The following is a 19,643-nucleotide window of genomic DNA, read 5'->3' on the forward strand; positions in this document are numbered from 1 at the left end:
GAAACACCTCTCACCTTTGTCCCTAGCCTGCCAGAGATCATTGACCAGCGCAACCAAGGCAGTTTCACATAAAATACATGTTTTATACGCATTTTAACTGTAAAAGATGTGTTTTTGGGTGCACTTTTTGCACACTGAAACAGTCCTGCAAAATCATAATCAGATAAGGAGCTGCATTCTAATCTGCAAGCAAGTTCAGAGCCACTTAATTGGGTTGGTCTTCAGAAAGCGTGACGAAGATTTCCCCCCCTCTATTCCTACTGGAGATGTACTTTAAATGCCCTGCTTTCCTCTATTTGAAGGTTTCAGAAGCGGCCGTTGTCTTCTCAAGCCTGACAAGCCTCTGCCACCAACTCCAGAGGAGAACAAGGTATGAGCAGCCAGACTTTGCAATTTTTGCGGTGGGTGGGTTGCACCTTGGGGCAGAAATAGGATTAGGGTAGGGGTGAGGAACCTTCAGCCCATGGACCAATCCTAGCCTTCCAACTGGCCTATTTTGGCCCATGAAGCTATTTCCCTCAAACCTCACTAACTTTTTATCACTTGTGACATCATCTGATGGGTAGGAGGGTCAGATTCATTTCTGCTTTGGTTGCAGCAGGATTTCGCTGTTCCCTTACCCACTCATCAGCTGACCAATGTGGCAAGGTGAGGGGAGTTAAATCCTACTGGGAACAGACATACTCAGCCAAAGCAAAGAACCAGGCAGTAGGGCCTTTTTGGTAGTGGCACCCACTCTGTGGAATGCCCTTCCATCTGATGTCAAGGAGATAAGTACCGGTAACTATACAACCTTTAGAAGACATCTGAAAGTAGCCCAGGACAGGGAAGTTTCTAATGTTTAATGTTTTATTGTGTTTTTGTATGTGTCCCAGAATGGCTAGGACAACCTAACCAGATGGGTGGGGTACTATTACTACTACTACTACTACTACTACTACTACTACTATTATAGCAAGCAGCTCTTTTTTTGCAGGCAAGAAGGTCTCCTCCTGCTTGCACCATGCTTACACATTGCAGGGGTTTTTTTTTTCCTTAGTCCCCACCACCTGATAGGGAGCGGAAAAACAAGACTTTGCCAATCCTCTACTTGGTTGTTGTGCCCACCTGTCAGAGTTGGCCCACCAGAAAGGTTCTGCACCCCTGTATTAGTGGTTGGCAGCATAGTGCTGTTGAACTCCCAACTCCGATCAACCACAGGCAGAATGGCCAATAGCCAAGGGTGATGGGAGTTGTAGTCCATCAACATCTCTCTGTGTGTGTTTCACAAGTTCCCTCTGCCTGTTTTTTTTATAAAAACATTTATTTTCATTTGTAACAATTAAACATTTCAACAAAGAAAATGAAACAATTCTTACATATCAATCTTCGACTTCCCAGACTTCCCTCCTCCTTTTTCTATGGTTCCATGAATTTATTTTCTTTCTTTTCCCCTTCATATCCCAATTAACTCTATTCTTTTTTCTCAACTAATTCATATATGTTTTAGAAACTGCAGATTTTTCCAACAATCCTGCTAATGTCTTATTTGCAACATATCTGTAAATATTCAATAAACCATTTCCATTCCTTACTTAAAAAGTTTATTGTCTTGATTTTTTATTCTTCTGGTAAGTTTTGCCATTTCTGCATAGTCCATTCATTTCTGTAGCAATTCTTCTTTCATCAGGACTTCTTTCCATCAAGTTCCCTCCACCTGTGATAGGTGCTGAAAGAGGTATCCTGAAAGTCTCCTTATTTTCTTGTTTCCTCTCTGAACACTGGCAAAGATGATGAAGAAGCAGTTGCCCCTCGAACCGGTGCCTGGTGGCCAGTCTAGGACGAGGAAAGTCGTGGCTCTCTATGACTATCTCCCAATGACTGAACAGGACCTGGAGCTGCAAAAGGGCAAAGAGTACGTTGTCCTGGAGGAGAGCAATGAGTCCTGGTGGAGAGCACAAGACCAGAACGGGTAAGAGACCCAACACAGACAGTAGGGGGGAGAACAGTGCAAGGCCACTTCCAGGCGCCCACCCTCCGCTTGCACACACCCTGTCCCACAGGTGGAGATGAGGGGGAAAGTAGATTCAATTCTCATTTAAAGGCGAACCTAACTAATTCTCATTTAAAGGCAAACCTAACTAATTCACATTTTCCGGGGTGGGGGTGGGAATATATGAGAACGGAGTCAGCTGTCCTTCGAAATGTGCACTTCTCATAATTTTGCAGTGCAGAATATGTGCAAGAATACACCTACTGGGATAAAGTGTGCATAAACATGCATTTATTAGTGAAGACAACATACAAGGATGCATTATTCTGGGAGAAATTGCTTTGTAAAAAATGTACCATACCTCTTAGGAAAAATTCAATACAAAACATGTGTATGTTAGGAGAAAATGTATGGCACTTGTCATGGACTGGTTGGGTGCAGAGGAATGTCCTGGGAGGAACCAGCTGAGGAACCCACAAGGGAGGAAGGCTCAGAGCCCAGAGAGTGGTGGTAGGACAACCATGAGTGGTCAGAGGAAGAAGAGGGAGAAACCTGAGAGGAGGAGGTGTCAGAAGCTGAAGAGGTAACAGGCCTTATTGAGCAAGGAGAGTCTGTGGCAGAGAGAAGTCCAGAATCAGAAGCTGGAGCAGGAGGTTGGGAAGAGGGAGATCAAGAAGCAGAGATTAGTCAGGCTGGTGAAGAGTCACAGGTGTTTCTCTCTCCTGATGCGACAAGCTCCCCTCTCTCCCGGTTTCCCAGAACTAGGCGAGGCATGAAGATAGGAGAGGAGAGGTTGGCTGCACATAGGTGCAGTCTCTGGTTGTTTGGGAAAAGCCCTGGAGAGGAGGGGGGTGGCTCATTATGAGGAGTTGGGGACTTTCAGCCTCGGCAACTGATTTTCATGGAAGAAGACCACCAGGAATGAGCTGCTCTGCGCATTAGGCCTGGCGCTCAACAACAACAACAACAACAACAACAACAACAACAATATTTATTATTTCTACCCTGCCCGTCTGGCTGGGTTTCCCCAGCCAATGTGGGCAGCTTTCAACAGAACATTAAAAATAGAATAAAACTTGAAACATTAAAAACTTCCCTAAACAGGGCTGCCTTCAGATGTCTTCTAAAAATTGGATAGTCGTTTATTAGGGCGTCCCACAGGGCAGGTGCCACTACCGAGAAGGTCCCCTGCCTGCTTCCCTGTAACCTCACATATCGCAGAGAGGGAACCACCAGAAGGCCCTTGGAGCTGGACCTCAGTGTCTGGGCTGAATGATGGAGGTGGAGGCTTCCGGTTTGGTGCCGGGTAATGGCGGACGGGAGCTGAAGAGCTCCGGTTCCCCGAGGGGTTTTAGGGGTTTCCGAGCCTGCGCCTCGGGCCCCTTAAAGCCACGGGAAGAGCGTCCCGTGGACCGCGATCTTGTGGGTCCCAGATGTGTCGTCCCCGCTCCCGATTGACCCTCGTAAGGGGGAAAATCGGGTGAGAGGCTCCGACACGGGACTGAAGAGACGACTGCCCCCGGAGAACAAAGCAGCGATCCCGCCAGACTTGAGCGCCAAGCATTTCCTGTCAATTTAAAGAAAAAGAAAAAACCCCAGGCTGCTGTAAGTACGGAACTAATTGGATTACAATTTAACAATTGGCAACCGGGAGGGATGTCAAAAGGAAGCCCGTCCCTCTCCTTTGTTGTGCAGAGAAGGTAATTTAGTCTCAAGTAGCTGCAGCTGCACTGTTAGATACAATGTCGCTTTGAAGTACTTTGACAGATGAGATGGATTAAATCCCTGTGAGGGGGTTGAAGATTTTGGAAATATCTCTTTTGTGGATTTTTGGATTGTTCTTGGCACCCTGTCTCAGGGGAAAATGGCGCTGGGAAACTAGCACTTAAAGATGGAAAATTACTGACACTTGACACCCTTTCTCTTCTTCAACCATGCTTGCTTTCGTTTTTAAACTGATCTTAGATCCGGGCATTACCCAGGAACAAAGGACAACCCTTTTACAATTAGAACTGATGAATCAGAAAATGGACTTGATAAGGTTTAACTTTAAAGAAATCATTTATGGATCGAGAAAAAGTAGCCAGATTTGGGAGAACTTTGACAAATTGGAAGAAAACTTTGCCAGGGAGCTGGAGGAAATACTGGAGAAATGCAATAAAGTGACTGAGCAACTCCAAGGAAATGGAAAGCCCTGTTGGAGTGAGAGACACAGGGTTTTTTTGACTGAAAGAGCAACATCCTGTCTCTGGAGTGGGAGTCCAGAGATGAAGGTGAGAAGATTTTTGAAGACACAAGTGGAAGATAATTTAAACTACGAAGTGGAGATGCTGGAAGATGAGAGTTGGTGTTTCCCGAGGCTCCCAGGGGGGAGGTTTATAAATTGTGAGCTGACACTGAACAAGGATGAGGGAGGGAGATGCAAAGATGAATGGGGGGTGAGCCTGGGAGAGTGTAGGAAAATGGTAAGAAGGGGGATAGGGTGAAAATGATAGAAATTTAATTAGGATGGCTCTATGGTACCCTGAAGATAGCGTGTTAAGATTATATGATTTTGAATTAGTGAAGAGATATGTGATTGACTATCAGCAGCAGTTTAAATAAGAAGAAATATAAGATTGATTTAAGAATTATTATGTGATATTTTAAGATGTTAAGTTTTTACGATTTTGAACTAAAGATATATGAATGATTATTAAGGTAAAGAAATTTATCGGAATATTTTAATAAAAATGGATATGGATAATGGATTTTAAAGCCAAAAATGGATGTTATCAAAGTATATTAGTATTGAAGGCAAAGGAGGGAAAACGGGGGAAGTCTCTTTTTAGAAGATTTGGAACAAGAATTCCTTTTATCTGTAAAAGTAAAGGGATGTAGGCGTTTTGTTATAGATGTATTTATGTTTAGGTTTGTTTGAAAAAAGTTGTATGTTGTATTTGTGTATTGTTTTTGTGTTTTTGTTTATATGGAAAACCAATAAAATCCTATTAAAAAAAAAAAGAATGATGGAGGTGGAGACACTCCTTCAGGTATACTGGGCCGAGTCTGTGGAGATTGTGTTTTTGCTGGACTTTCATGGCTCATGGTGTTGTTGTTTTCTTTCGCCCTACAGGAAAGAAGGCTACATTCCCAGCAACTATGTCACAGAAACAAAAGATTCTCTGGAGATGTATGAGTGAGTTTCCTTGGAACTGTGGGCCTGAGGGCAGAAGTTAAATGTTATGAGAAAAACATAAGAATATTTGTCCCTTTGTATTTGTAATAAGGTACATTCTGGAGTCTGGAATGGGGGTAGTGATGAGGAGGGGAATGTGTTTGGTGAACCTACCAAATATACAAATCGAGAACCAAGCAACAGCTCTCCTTCAAAATTCAAACTTCTCCAAATTTTATTATGCAATTCTTCAACCAAAGAATGCATACAAAAATTGTGTATAATCATGAAAAGCTCATGCAGACATAGTGGATAATACACAAAAATGCATTCTATTGGGAGGTAGGAACGACTTGCAAAATGTTTATCCTAGGCAGAATTGCATATAGTAGGGGATAAGCACCCCAACATACACAGGAATTTTCTTGCAGAGTGTTTTTGTTTTTTTAAAATCTGAAATATATTCAGAAATGGGGCAAACCAAATTTCTGATTAGAAAAAGTAGAACAGGAGAAACCAAAATCGACAATGTTGTCTATTCCTCTGTAGTGTTTCATATTTGTAGTAGAGAACCGGTGGCTGGGAAGAGGAGGGCCCTGCCATTTCTGCCTTCTGAGTCTTTTTTTTGCAAATGCCTCCCATGACAACCCATTTTTCATCACACCCCCGCACCCCTGCTAACTGGCCGGGGAAAGCAGAAATATGGCAAAGGGGGAAATGGTGTAAATGGAGAATTGATTTCATAGGGGAGAATTGATGGGTCGGGAGTGGTTAAGCATCTATCTCATTTTCCTGACAGCTTGTCCCTTACAAAATACTTCCATTGCCCCCAGATTTGCAACCTTGGAGAAAACACATTTGCCAAGGTACCTAGTAATCTGCCCTGATTGGGTGGGAAATGTTTGAGCTTTATGTTAACATCTCACCCCAAATGTAGAGGTTCACCACCTACTACCTCCCAGCCCTCTTCTTTGCAGTTCCTCCTTGGCAAATATTATGTCATGTTTCAGGTGGTATTTGAAAAACATAACTAGAAGGCAAGCAGAGGAACTGCTGAAGCAAGAGGTGAGTGTATAAGTACTTCCTTTCTTCTTTCCTTCCTCTTTCATTTTGAGAGTTAAATTATAAAGTCAGCAGATAATATTAAAAATGCCCAAACATATATCTGCCTATATACATAAAAATGTAAGGCAGTCATCATGCTGCAGTTCCCATGGGCACGCCAACTTCCAGTGCGACAACTGAATGTCTGGCTGGCAGGTGAGCAAACAATGTGGATGGCAGGCGGCCCAGGGGAGCTATTTTACTGAGTGAGGGAAGCACTTCAGAAAGTGACATCCTCTTCTCCATTAAACACGGCTGTTGAGAGGTGTAACTGAGCAGGCAAGGCACTTCAGAGAGTGGTTTGGCAATCAGCTCTCTGCAGTGCCTCTGTTAAACAGTTCACCTGGGTTGCCTGCCATGCTGGCTACTTGTTGCTCACCTGCTTGCCATTCTGTTGTCATGCTGGCTGTAGACCAGATCCCATGGTGAGTGTATGCAAAGCATGAGAAAGTGGGGAAAAACAACTACTAATACCCACTTCCTCCAAAAAAGTAAAAGAAGAAGAAAACCCCGGGGGGGGGGATTGTTTTTTTTTTTTTTTAATAAGAATTTATTGGCATTTTTCTATAACAACATATACCCACACCCACACCTACAATTAAACAAATGCAAAACAAGTATAACAAATACAAACAATGTCAAGTTCCTTATAGCATCTTTCTAACAAAAAAAAAAATTCTATTTCCATATCTTGACCGTTGACTTCCCCTGCCTTTTCACCTTCGAGTTTATATCCTTAATCTATTTTATAACCATTTCTCCTGAAAAAAGAAAAAAGAAATTGAATTCACTTATATAATTACGTTCAATTATCTTTTCAACATTTTACTAAGAATGCATCACCCTAATGATACCTCATCATAATTCTTCTTAATTTAATCTTATCGATTTCTTATCTTAATCTACATCTTAATCTTACTCCTCTTAATCCATAAACTTAATCCACTTAAATTCACTTTACTTATACTCCACCTTCACAGATCTTCACAAATCATTCACATCAAGTCTATCTCTTCTATCCTTAAGATTGCTGCTAATAACATAAAAACTTGAAATATCTCCTTTCATGTTCAAATAAAAGTATAACAAAATATTGTTGACAGTGTTCACCCTCCAATTTCAATTTGCCATATCAGGCTACTTTAAGTTTTATTTAATGCTTCACCCCACACCCCCTCTGTCCATTATTCTTCTCCTAGTGGCATCAGCACTGAACATCCATGTAACTTCCCTCTCCCAACGTCCACAGATCCAGGCACAATCCAGACCTCTCCTTGCCACGAGTTCAGAGGTGTCCATCTCATCCTCTCTCAGCTTCTTCGGTTCTTTGTAACATTCCTTTTCTTCTTGTAGATACCTTAATTCTCTATCCCTGGCCCCCGAGCTCACACCTCGGGGACTGGATATAAAAAATCTTGACGTCGCCTTGGGGCTGCCACCCCCAAAAAGCGAATTTCTTCTCCGAAGTAGCTCACTCATTTCTCTCCATCTTTCCATCCACCCTCTCAGCTCATTGGCAAGGCATTCTTCCAAAGTATCAAAAGTTTTAAAAGCCTCCCCTGTGGGCAATTGGTTCCCTTTCAGACCCCCACACAAGACTTTGACTTTTCTATAAAGCAGTTCCACCTTCAAGGCAGTGAGTCTCTGTTCATCCGTTAGTCCAGAGTTCAATACCAGTTCAAGGACAAAGCCCAGCATACTGGCAGAGGAGGAGGAAGTGGGTGTTATATTTCTACTCCCCTCTTTGTTCGTCGCCATTTTTCTAAGCTGGAGCGCAAATACCGCAACTTTAAATGGAGATATTTTCCTCTAGTTAGCTTCCCGAAAAAAGAGTTTGCCAGTCTCATGTGTCAATTTTAAATACGTTGTAACCAGTTCTGTAGCAGTAATCACTCAAATTGGTTACATTCTTCAGCTCGAAGGGAGGGAGGCAGGCTGCCTTTCTCCTTCCCCCCGGATCGTTCCAAAAGCACAGTTTCTGGTCAAATTCTTTACTCACGACCACCGGGTTCCTTTAGCTCTGTTCTTCACAGGTAGAACTTAGACGCTCACCGCGGGCTTTGTCGCCGCATTTGCATCCCGGTTGGGGCATGTCCCCGAAGCCCGGCTCCGTTGTCCCTTCACCCCCACTCCCCCCTTACAGGGGGAGCGAGGGAAGGGTTCGGAGCCTCCGCGGGCGCTGCCGGGGAGCCCAGGGTGCGGGACGCTCTTCCCGCACCCCAACCGGAGCCCCGCTTTGCGGTAGCGGGGCTCCTGACCCGGGGGGGGGGGATTGTTATGCCTTTTATATCAATCATTAATGGGACCAGGGGGTTGGACCTTTCCATTCTAATTTTCTAACAGTCTTACCTTTCATGTGGGCATCTGGGGGTGGGAGGGGGGGGAATGAGCAACAGGGACCTTTCCAAAATATGTGGTTCCACACTCAGGGGCTTTTGAACACTCTTCAGTGTCTTTTTTGCCAAAACATGTTAAGCCCTCACTTTTGTTTAGGTTACACAGCTGCTTTTCTACCACCCTAATCAAAATGCCAAGGTGTCTGTGAGTCTTTATCAAAAGCAGCAAAACTGTACACAAAAGTTTGAGGAGATTCTGCAGGAGAGACTGCTCTGTTGCCTTTATAAAACATACCCTAGCATATGGAAGTGATGCATATGTAGGTCTAGCAAGACCCAGATTAATGCCCTCTTCCATTAACTAAGGCTTCAGTGATGGGGGAGGCCCTTTGCCAGTCGATGACCCAGCCCCGCGTGGAGTAAATAAAACACACGGACACATGATTTTTGGTTAATGGGAAGAATAAGGCCACAACTGTATTGGTTACAGCATGTGAGTGGTATTGGCTTAGGCATTGGACAAGAGCGCAACACTTTTTGGGTTAACAAACAACAGGAGGAGCTTGTTGATGCAAATTCAACTGGAAGCTTCCCCTGATGTCACCGGGGGTCGTGCCATGGCCCTAGCCACCAGCAGGGCATTGGACAGGATCCACAACCACCGGATCCCTTTAAAAGGATACCCCTAGGAGGCAGGTGATGGCCACAACCTGACCTCCAACCACAACACATATTACATCACCTAATGAGTATTCCAATGCCTAACCGCCACCCGAGCCCAAGGAGGCTCGCCGCCAATACCCTCACAGCCGCAACCAATCCCTAATGCTTTTTGCAGAAGAATTGAGAATGGAGGCAGCCACGTGGTCCACTGTCTGACGAAGTCTTGATCCGTAGATCTTGATCCGATGGCGAGCAGGGGCAGAATGAGGAAGATGGCAGTGCCCAGGCTGGTGACTGCAGCCTGGCACTGCCGCCCCCGGCCAGTCCTATTGGCTGGCTATGGGGCTTGTGTAGCAGGGAGGAGGGGCAAAGGCGGGGGGGGCGGAACAAGCCCCCCTGCCAGTGCGGGAAATGGCCCCCGCTCGCAAATTCTCTCCTCTGGGATGAGGAGAGGTCTTACAGAGTAATTTGTCAAATTGCTATTGAAGTGCTTCTGCTGATCCTCTTTTAAAAGGGGTTGGGGCAAGCTGGGGGGGGGGGATTTGCAAACGGGGAATTTTGGCCAAGCTGTGAGGGGATAGATGAGGAGGTGGGAGAGTTGTAAAGGAAGGGAGGGCAAAGGTAGAGGATTCATTGGTAGGGTCAAAACACTAGATACTTCTACAGGGTCAAGGACATGCAGGTCCCTGAACCCGCTACAGTTCGCACTAGGCACATGGTGCTTCTTGCAGCTTACTTCAAAGATTGCTTCTCATTCCCCCCCCCCACCCCGCACATGAAATGTTAATGATGTCGCCTGCTTCCAAATTTCAGGGCAAAGATGGCGGCTTCATTGTCCGAGACTCCATCAGCAATACAGGAAAATATACAGTCTCTGTGTTTGGCAAGTCATCTGGGTAAGCGTGGCCTGCTGATGTGGGAAGAACATGACCACGCATTACACTAGTCCTCAGTAAAAACCTCAACAGTAGGACATATATGAGGATGAGCCCCAGATGGAGGATAGCATCTGTTCTGGCCTGCTCCTGCTGCAACCCGCTAGCTGCTTGCGGCCCTCCTCTTCCCTCTGCCTGGCCCCTGATACGCCCCTGTACCTTCACAACAATAGAGAAAGAGGAGAAAGAGAAAGATGGGTGAATGGGGTGCATGCTTGGGTCTATGAGTACCTGTTGGAGGTATGTGTGTAATTGTATGGGGGATGTGGGGTTTGTGTGCATGAGAAAGATGGAATGGATGGATGGATGATGAAAGGGAGAAAAAGAGAGGAAAAGGGGTGTCCCTAGGCACTTTGGGCTTTGACCCTGCCTGGCACTTCACTCCTGGGGGAATGTGCCAATTGACTCAATGGATGCTGGTTCATTAGCGCACTTGGGAATACTGCCCCACCCACCCCAGTCTCATATTTTGCAACTTTCCTCAGAAAATAGGGACATTCTGTTCGAGTCTTCACCTGACCAGCTCTCATCTGCCTACCTTATTACTTAAAACCAGTCAAAGTGTGGCTTTGCCTGTCATTGGCTCTGGCTCCACATATAGCTGCCACTGCCTTTGGCTTCAGAAAAGGCTGCTCAGCCCTGTGCTGCCTTGCTTATCCCTTCCATCCTTCTCATGTTATTGCTCTTAACTTGTTGTGCAGCAATGGTTGAAATCCATCAATGGCATTCCCTGGAATTATCGGTTTTCTTTTAGTCACATCTTAGGAGTCATGAACTCCAGAATTCATCATTACCTTACTGGTCACCAATCCACAATTGATTTCACAGGGACCCCCAGGGGATGATCCGCCATTACGTTGTGTGCTCCACACCCCAGAACCAGTATTTCCTGGCAGAGAAGCACCTCTTCAACACCATCCCAGAGCTGATCAACTACCACCAACATAATGCAGCAGGTGAGGAATGAAAAGGTTGAGGCACAAAGATACTTGCCGACTTTTATGATGGAGATGGGGGTGGGGGAAGGGGAGGGATGAATGCCAACAGCTTGATGAAGGCAAAGAAGGTCAACAACGTATTTTAATTTATTACCCGTCCTTTGCCCTAAGATCCCAGGGCAGGTCAAAACAATTTATAATGCAGCTTAAAAATGTTTAAAAACTTATAATTAAAAAATGCAAATGCAAAAAAATAGTTTGGCTCTTGAAAATAAACGTTTACAGAGTATAAAGAGCTCCTACCCCTCAGAGGTTTCTCCCAACATTTGACTGAAATCTGCTCCACTGCAATTTGTACCTCTTGTGTCTTCTCCTGTCCTCTCGAGCAGCAAGTTTCTTCCATCATCAGTTATTTGAAGACACTTATCATGCTTTCCCTTCATCTTCTATTCTCCAAATGAAACATGCCCAACTCTTTCCCCTTTGGGCTTGGTTTCCAGATATCGCCTCATCCAAGTCACTGACCTCTGGATGTGCTCCGTTCTGTCAACGCTTGGATACACACCGTAAATTTAAAGCACATAGACTTCTCTGAAAGAATCCTGAGAACTGTAGTTTGTTAAGGGGACTAGGAGGTATGACTGCATACAGACTCTGGACACTGTAGTTTACTCCTCACAGATCTATAACTCCCAGCAATCTTTAGCAAATCACAGCACCTAGAATACTTTGGTGGGAGGGTTGCGCTTTAAAGGTAAAGTATGTGCATAACTTGTAGCTACACGGGGAATAAACTATAGTTCTCATGATTCTTTGAGGAAAGCAATGTGTTTTAAATGTATTGGGGTGTGCACAGATCTTGACGCCGTATTCCTGATGTGGCCTGACCAGCATAGGATAGAACCAAGCTATTACTTCTCATGTATTGCACACTATGCTTCTGTTCACACATCCTAAGATTGCATTAGCATAACTTACACAAGCTGCACAATTTGGACTTGTCATCTTGACGCCGAATTCAGATATCTTTAGCATAGAATATATGCAGCTCTGTTTATAATATACATGGTAATACAATTCATATTGCTTTGCATCTATGTTATTATGAATGCACTTCTTCAAAATATAATTGTTTTGATGCACCCTAGGGCTAATTTCCAGACTGAAGTACCCTGTGTCATCACAACAGAGAACTGCTCCTTCCACAGCAGGACTTGGATATGGTAATATTTGAATGCTCTTCATTTGGGATTTACCTGTATGTTGCACCTTCACCTTTACTGTCTTTCTATTGCTCCCCTGCAGTGGGCTTGGGATAGGTGAACCAAACAGCTGTTCTTGCTACTTTCCCCTCTGTATCAGCGGTGGGAAATATGTTTCCCTCTGGATGTTGTTTGACTACAGTTCCCAGCATCCCTGACCTTTAGCCATGTTGACTAGGACTGATGGGAGCTGGAGTCCACAAGTTGCCCAGCCCAGTTCTAAGAAGCCATCTTCCCACAATGATTCACACCTCACACTGTGCTTTGTGTTGATTCTAGGGGCATGGGAGATTGATCCAAAGGACCTAACATTCCTCAAGGAGCTGGGGACAGGGCAATTTGGGGTGGTGAAGCACGGGAAATGGAGAGGCCAGCATGATGTGGCAGTGAAGATGATAAAAGAAGGCTGCATGTCAGAGGATGCATTCATCGAAGAAGCCAAAGTCATGATGTAAGTAGCAAAGAACTTTATATTCGTCTCTTTGTCTGTCTCTCTTTTTCTGGGTAGATTCTTCTTTCTTCTGGGATAGGAATGGGGTACCGGTACATTGAGAACACTGGACTACAAATGGTGGAAGTTAGAGCCCAGTAACATCTGCAAGGCCACCGTTTCCCCATCCCAGCTTTAGCTGATGATACCAGGGATTAAGGGCACCTCTATTTATTGAGCAGTCTTTCTGGTTTGCTACCACAAAGATTGCACAGAGCTTTGGATATATCTGAACATCAAATCTGGTTTGTTTGTGGGGTAGTTATAAGTCAATAATCATTCATCCTGATTTCCCTGTGCAGTGGTTTTGCATCTTCCCTGTCATTCCACACTTTTGGGTACTTTCTTAAACTGCAAAATTTCTTTCTTTTCGTAAGGAGGATTTGTTGCTTCAGGATGAAAGAGGACTTTTATGCGTTTTTAACTTTGCAAACTGAAACATCCTTATATGTGCTTGAAGCCCTCCCACAGAATACTGACAGTCTGAAGGTACCCTAAATCTGTCTTCTGCATGAAAAGCATGTGCTGAGAGACTGAAGGGGAACCAAAGGAGCAGTTAGCCCACTCCTACTGTCAAATCTCTCATTTATTGGTACCTCCACAGGCACAGCTATTACAGCCAGAGTCATCACCCCAAATGACTCAAATCAAACCACACACACAGATATCCACAGTCTTTTTGCAAACCACAGGGATAGAGAACCTGTGCTCCTCTAGATTTCACTGGACTTCAGCTCCCATCAACCCAAGCCAGCATGGCCAGTGGCCAAGGATAATGGGAACTATAGTCTGTCAACACCTGGAGGGCAACAGGTTCCCCATCCTGGAAATAGCAGAACATGGTTGTGGTTGTTTTTTTTAGCATTTACTTGTGCTCTTGTGGTGGAGAAGAATAATGGAAAATGGGAAGGTCCAGAGCCCAGTGACAGAATATTTGCTTTCATGGCAGAAGACCCCCTTGGCAACTCACAAGTAGAGCTAACAGAGACACCTGTCTCAAATTATCTAGAGGCACTGCCAGTCATTGCAGACAATTCTGAGGTATAAATGAATCAATGATTATTTTTCTTCCCCTAGTACTGTGGAGAATCTCAGGAGGCAGCTCTCCATTCTGCCGCCAAGTTACTGGGAATCTCAAGTGGGAAGAGTTCTGTTGTACTCAAATCCTGCTTTTAGGGCTTCCCAGAGACATCCTGTGGGTCAGGATGCTGGACTAGATGATCCTCTGGCCCAATCCAGCAAACCTCTTCTTATGTTCTTATGATGTCCAGGAACCTCTCACACGAGAAGCTAGTGCAGCTGTTTGGAGTCTGCACGAAGGAGAGGCCAATACTGATCGTCACCGAGTACCTCTCCAAAGGTTGCCTCTTGACTTACCTGCGGGACACTCGGCGGTCTCTCCAGGGCACGGAGCTTCTAGAGATGTGCAAGGATGTCTGCGAGGCCATGGGGTATCTGGAATCCAAGCAGTTCCTGCACAGAGACTTGGTAGGTGATTGCTTTTCAACTGTTCCATATACCCCTGCCATGTGAAGTAAATTGGGGAGGGGGTGCCTAATAGGGAGAGGACCTCCTTGTTAGTACCACCTTGGGTACGGATTATCTTCCCCAGAGAAGAGCACCTTGCTTGTTGCTTGTGCTCTTTTCCTCACATTTTGAACAGAATGTATTGTTATTTTTTAAAGAAAAATTTGGCCTCTCAGTGCTGTGAACCAAGTCTTATTTTATCATCTCTGCTGCCGATTGGAAAAGTGGAACATAGGAAACTTCATTTTACCCGCTCAGACCACTGGTCCATGCAGCTCTATGTTATCTACACTGATTGGCAGCAGCTCTCCAGTGTTTCAGGTGGGGGACATGCCCTGCCCTACCTGGAGGTGCTGGTGACTGATCCTGAGACCTTCTGCATACAAAGCAGATGCTCTACCACTGAGCAATGGCCCTGGGTTTTGTCCTTTTTCTCTGCTAGAAAGGAGGTCTTCCTGCTGCATTTTGTTTTCTTATTGCATTTGTAATAACTGTATTTTGTATTTTATTCCAGCTAATGTATGTTGAGACCATATTCTCTTATATCTCTGCCACAGGCCGCTCGCAACTGTTTGATCAGTGAACAAGGTGTTGTCAAAGTCTCGGATTTTGGTCTCTCCAGGTCAGTTTGTGTGCATATGCGTGTGTAGGGAGCTGAGGTTGCTTAGCTTTTTCTCTGTTTAACTTTGTATATGCCTTTTTTCTTATTCCCTTTGCTGTCTTTCTCATTATTACTGGCATTCTATTGTTCCTCCTCAGCTTCTTTGTTTACATCCTTCACTGCAGCTACCATTTTGGACTACCTCTTTATTTTAGGTTTGTTACCTGATTAAACAACTCTTAGTCGGTTGTTATTATTATTTAAGACATAAAGTGCTTAAAGTTTCCTAAACATGGCACATACATTAAAATAGAAGACAGCCCTGCCCAGAGGCCCACAATCTGATAGACACGATACAAAGGAAAAATAAATGAGGAGGGAAGAGGAAAGCTAGCATTGGAGCTGCTGCTCCTTCTCTGGACAATGGTGGGAGGGAGGGCAGGCTGGTCTCTTGCCAGCCATGATGTTCTTACTGAGAGGCAGGAAGTGCCCACCTAGCTCATAAGAGCTTTAGTTGTTTGTTTAAGTGCACAAACTTGCATATGAGAAGACACAACAGTTCTAATGGTTTTGACAGGAAGCACAGATAAGTCATTTCAAGGAAGCATTTGGCAAGGTTTGCAGTGCAATCCCCTAACTCATAAGCTGCATTTGAGTTTAGGGCTTGCTGATCAGAAGGTTGGTGGTTCGAATCCCCACAACGGGGTGAGATCCCGTTGCTCGGTCCCTGCTCCTGCCCACCTAGCAGTTCGAAAGCACGTCAAAGTGCAAGTAGATAAATAGGTACCTCTTTGGTGGGAAGGTAAACAGCATTTCCGTGCACTGCTCTGGTTCGCCAGAAGCAGCTTTGTCATGCTGGCCACAAGACCTGCAAGCTGTACGCCGGCTCCCTCGGCCATTAACGCAAGATGAGCACCGCAACCCCAGAGTCGGACACGACTGGACCTAATGGACAGGGGTCCCTTTACCTTTACCAAGAGCTTACTCCTAGGCAAGTGTATATCAGGGAAGGGCAATCCTTTTCAACCCAAAGGTCACATTTCCTACTGGCTAGCCTTCTTGGAGTCTCCTAGCCACAGAAGTCAGTTTCTTTTTTTCAAAGTGGATGTGTTGTACCAGAGTGATAGAGCACTTCTGTTATACAAACTTAAATTTCCTCTATGTGAGTGAATGTCTCCAACAACATACTGATAATCCAAAGGCAACCTTTTCTGCTTAAAGAGAGTGTTGGGGGGAAGGCACTTTAAAAGGACAGGATAATGATTGACTGATGGGAATACATATAATTTCCATGCAAACAAATCAGGATGAATGCACATTCTTGTATAACCTTCCTGCAAACAAGTTAGAATGGATGTGCATTGCTCAGCAAAGAGCAAACATTGTTTAATCTCCACAGAAGCTTTGTGCACACAAATTGGAATGAATGTTCATCTTGAGGAGCTCTTAGGCTTTTAGGAATCACAAGATCCTGTAAGGCAACATATAAACTTGCACAACCAAAATCTGTCTACACAGGTACGTCTTGGATGATGACTACATTAGCTCCATGGGTTCCAAATTTCCAGTCCGGTGGTCCCCTCCAGAGGTTCTTTTGTACAGCAAGTTCAGCAGCAAATCGGACATTTGGGCTTTTGGTGAGCTGAAAGTGTGTGCCACTGATGTAGAACCTGGAATAGCCAGAGGATGAACTTTCTATGGCAGTAGATTTAAGGACAGGCAAATGAACGGAACCCTACCTGCAATAGGGAGGACATTAAGAACACTGTGCTGCTGATGTGATTTGCAGGCCCCAGAATAGATGTGAGGTCTAGGCCTTTAAGAACTCACAGGGATAGGGAACAGTGTTCATAGGGCATTGGAGTATATTTAATATACATACCTATAAATACAAAACAAGGAGACACTGGAGCTTAAACAGTAGAGACTTAAAAGATGCTAAAGGGATGTAATCAATGCTCCATTTTTTCGCCATGGACCATTAGGAGGCAGCTTCCATGTAGAACACAGAGGTCACCCCAAGATAAAGGGTTGAGCCAGTGATTCCAAGTTCCATTATGGTGCTTTCCTGACTGACAGGTGTCCTGATGTGGGAGATTTACACCTTGGGGAAGATGCCCTACGAGAGGTTTAGCAACAGCGAGACCACTGAGCATGTGACCAAAGGGCTGCGTCTCTATCGCCCCCAGCTGGCCTCTGAGAGAGTCTATGCCATCATGTACAGCTGTTGGCACGAGGTAAGGCTTCCCATAAACTGCCCCGGTTGGTTGATTGCTTATTTATTAGCAATACTTGCATGTCACCCAGTAATGAAGTTCTCTCTTTTTACCATAAATCAGGAACTGTAAATGGTAAAATGCAATAACTCCAGTTATTGCCAGACCCTGGGACCGCTGGAGGATTGGTGGCTCCTCCTGGCAATCTGCGTGGTACGCGCTGGGTCACCAGTCCTTCCTTGTACCCAGAATCTGGGCAACTGAGCCTGCTGCCTGGCTTGCCAAACTGTTATAAGAAAAACTGCTCCCTTTCCCTTATGAGGTATTCTGGAGCCCGTATAGAGTCCTTAAGTGGGTTCCCTATTGGTAGGAGAAAATAACAGAGGCCAACCAGAGTATATTGAGAAACAAAGCGGCCAGTAAGCCTGATCTTTATTAAAGGAACTGTTGCAACAGGGTCCCTACTCACCACACACAGGAGGGAGGAGAACCCTGAACAATGGTGCGCAAGCCCAAGACCACCACCCCTAAAACATCATACATAGATTGCAGAAGGAGGCGGTCTACAGCAGAAATCCTGTTTGCCAGGATACCTGATAATGATCACTGATTGCATTACCTGGGCAGCCTGGCCATTCTTTTGTGATGGTTAGTACTTTAGTTCCTGAATCCAAGTCACAGGCTCATCCTATTCATACACAAATGTGCCCTTAAGGCAGGATTTGCAAGCAAAAAGACAATGGGAAGGCTTTCCCCATTTGCCTCCCTTACTACAGAGGAATATCTGAAGTCATTGGGAGAGTCAAAATGGCTTCAGGATTGCTCTCCCATACTATTTCAGACGCATGGTTCAAATATTTAGATATGTGTGCATTGATGAATATTTATTCTATATTAAAATTCTTATAACACATGGATGGGAGTTTTGTTGCTTGGAAAAGAGCAGGATTCATTGTTTTTGCTGTTGTTAGACGAGCATCCTTATAAATTTTGGTTTTATTGTACTGTATTTTTGTTCTATTTGTTTTTAAATAACTGACAAGCTTTTCGTATTTTATATGAATTGCTTGGATACATTTTTGTAGAAAGCAATGGATAAATGTAATAAATAGTAGTATATTAATGTCTCCTAAGTAAACAACCTTATTGGTATAAGCTTTCCCCTCTTTTCTGTTCTTTTGCTCCAGAAAGCAGATGAGCGTCCCACCTTCCAAGTCCTTCTGAGCCTCATTTTGGATTTAGCAAATGAAGACCCCTGAACGGCCACCATCCAATCGCTCTTTTACTACTGCTTATTTTTGTATGTTTGCTCCAGAATTTCTAGATGGACAATGAATGGATGAATCTACATCATGACAAAAGTAACTGGATCTATCAGAGAATACCAGATTCTTTTCGTCTGCTTCGCGTGTAATAACTGGCTTGTATCTGAATTCACTGAAGTGCTAAAGAAGATCTAACTTATGACAGCAAGTGCTGGTTGGGTAATATTTTCCTCTTCAGCGGAGTAAATCCCTTTCAGTGCAGTAGGCCTATCATGGCTCTCTACCTGTAACTTGAAATGGCATTATAGGATTAAAATAATTTTTCAAGGATGATATAATTGTTTGGAAACTTGTTTTGCTATGATGAAATAACAATTACCGTACAAGAAATGATATGAAAATGAAATATATACCGGTAAAAGGGAAATATACCTGATTGTTCATCATATTTCCTGGATACTTCTACCACATCTTGCTGACTTTTCCAGTCACCCAGTCCTCTGCCATGTGCTTTCAATGGCCCAAGATGCAAATTTATTTATTTAGGTTAACATTTTGTTAAGAAGGTTGAATTTACAGTTACACTCATGCACTCACACATTCCCCATCCCATAAATTGGATTTGGTACGCTGATAAATATTCCACCATGGCCCTTCTGCTGCAAAAGGAAGGGGGAAATCTCAACAATTGGGATGTGAATAGACTGAGGCTCCACTCCAGGATAATAAAGGAACTGGGTTTTTAGCTTCTGCTAAATCAGAATTTGGTATCAAATTGATATGCGGGAGGGCCAAAGCAATGTGTAAGAGTAATATCAGTCACAGCAAAATCAGCGGTTAATGATTTTTATGCAAGAAAATACAACACGGTGAACCTCTACACAGGAAGGAAAAGCATGTCATAGGATGTGTTGTGGACTGAGCCTCTTCTTCCTCATGGGACAGATACTATGCCCACAATGTGTGTGTTGCAGGCGGTGTGGGGGACACATTTGAGAGTGATTACAGAGAAGGGCGGCTGGGGAACAAGGCTTGGAGGCAGTAGCTTAAAACATCAATGTAACGTAGCTCACTTCTCCCCACATTGAATGGAGCAGAGATGAGGTTGAGAGAGGCTTACAACATGCATGCATTAGTATCTCCCCCATTGCAGGACGCCAGGTGTGTGTTGAAGGTC

The 19,643-nt window shown here is 44.3% G+C and overlaps 1 protein-coding gene across 1 annotated transcript in view; it reads left to right on the plus strand.

Moving 5' to 3' along the window:
• Window positions 1-18,839, plus strand: part of BTK (Bruton tyrosine kinase) — a 31,850-nt gene extending 13,011 nt beyond the window's left edge. Inside the window, exons 7-19 of the mRNA XM_033137548.1 lie at window positions 303-370; window positions 1,770-1,951; window positions 5,088-5,150; window positions 6,140-6,194; window positions 10,046-10,128; window positions 10,996-11,123; window positions 12,254-12,328; window positions 12,647-12,818; window positions 14,129-14,345; window positions 14,942-15,006; window positions 16,504-16,622; window positions 17,065-17,222; window positions 18,389-18,839. Of these exons, the coding sequence (XP_032993439.1) occupies window positions 303-370; window positions 1,770-1,951; window positions 5,088-5,150; window positions 6,140-6,194; window positions 10,046-10,128; window positions 10,996-11,123; window positions 12,254-12,328; window positions 12,647-12,818; window positions 14,129-14,345; window positions 14,942-15,006; window positions 16,504-16,622; window positions 17,065-17,222; window positions 18,389-18,460 (1,457 nt within the window). The 3' untranslated portion in view covers window positions 18,461-18,839. The remainder of the gene's footprint in view (window positions 1-302; window positions 371-1,769; window positions 1,952-5,087; window positions 5,151-6,139; window positions 6,195-10,045; window positions 10,129-10,995; window positions 11,124-12,253; window positions 12,329-12,646; window positions 12,819-14,128; window positions 14,346-14,941; window positions 15,007-16,503; window positions 16,623-17,064; window positions 17,223-18,388) is intronic.
• Window positions 18,840-19,643: the final 804 nt, after the last annotated feature.

This window comes from Lacerta agilis, chromosome Z (assembly GCF_009819535.1).
Source record: "Lacerta agilis isolate rLacAgi1 chromosome Z, rLacAgi1.pri, whole genome shotgun sequence".
In the NCBI taxonomy this organism is placed as follows: Eukaryota; Metazoa; Chordata; class Lepidosauria; order Squamata; family Lacertidae; genus Lacerta; species Lacerta agilis.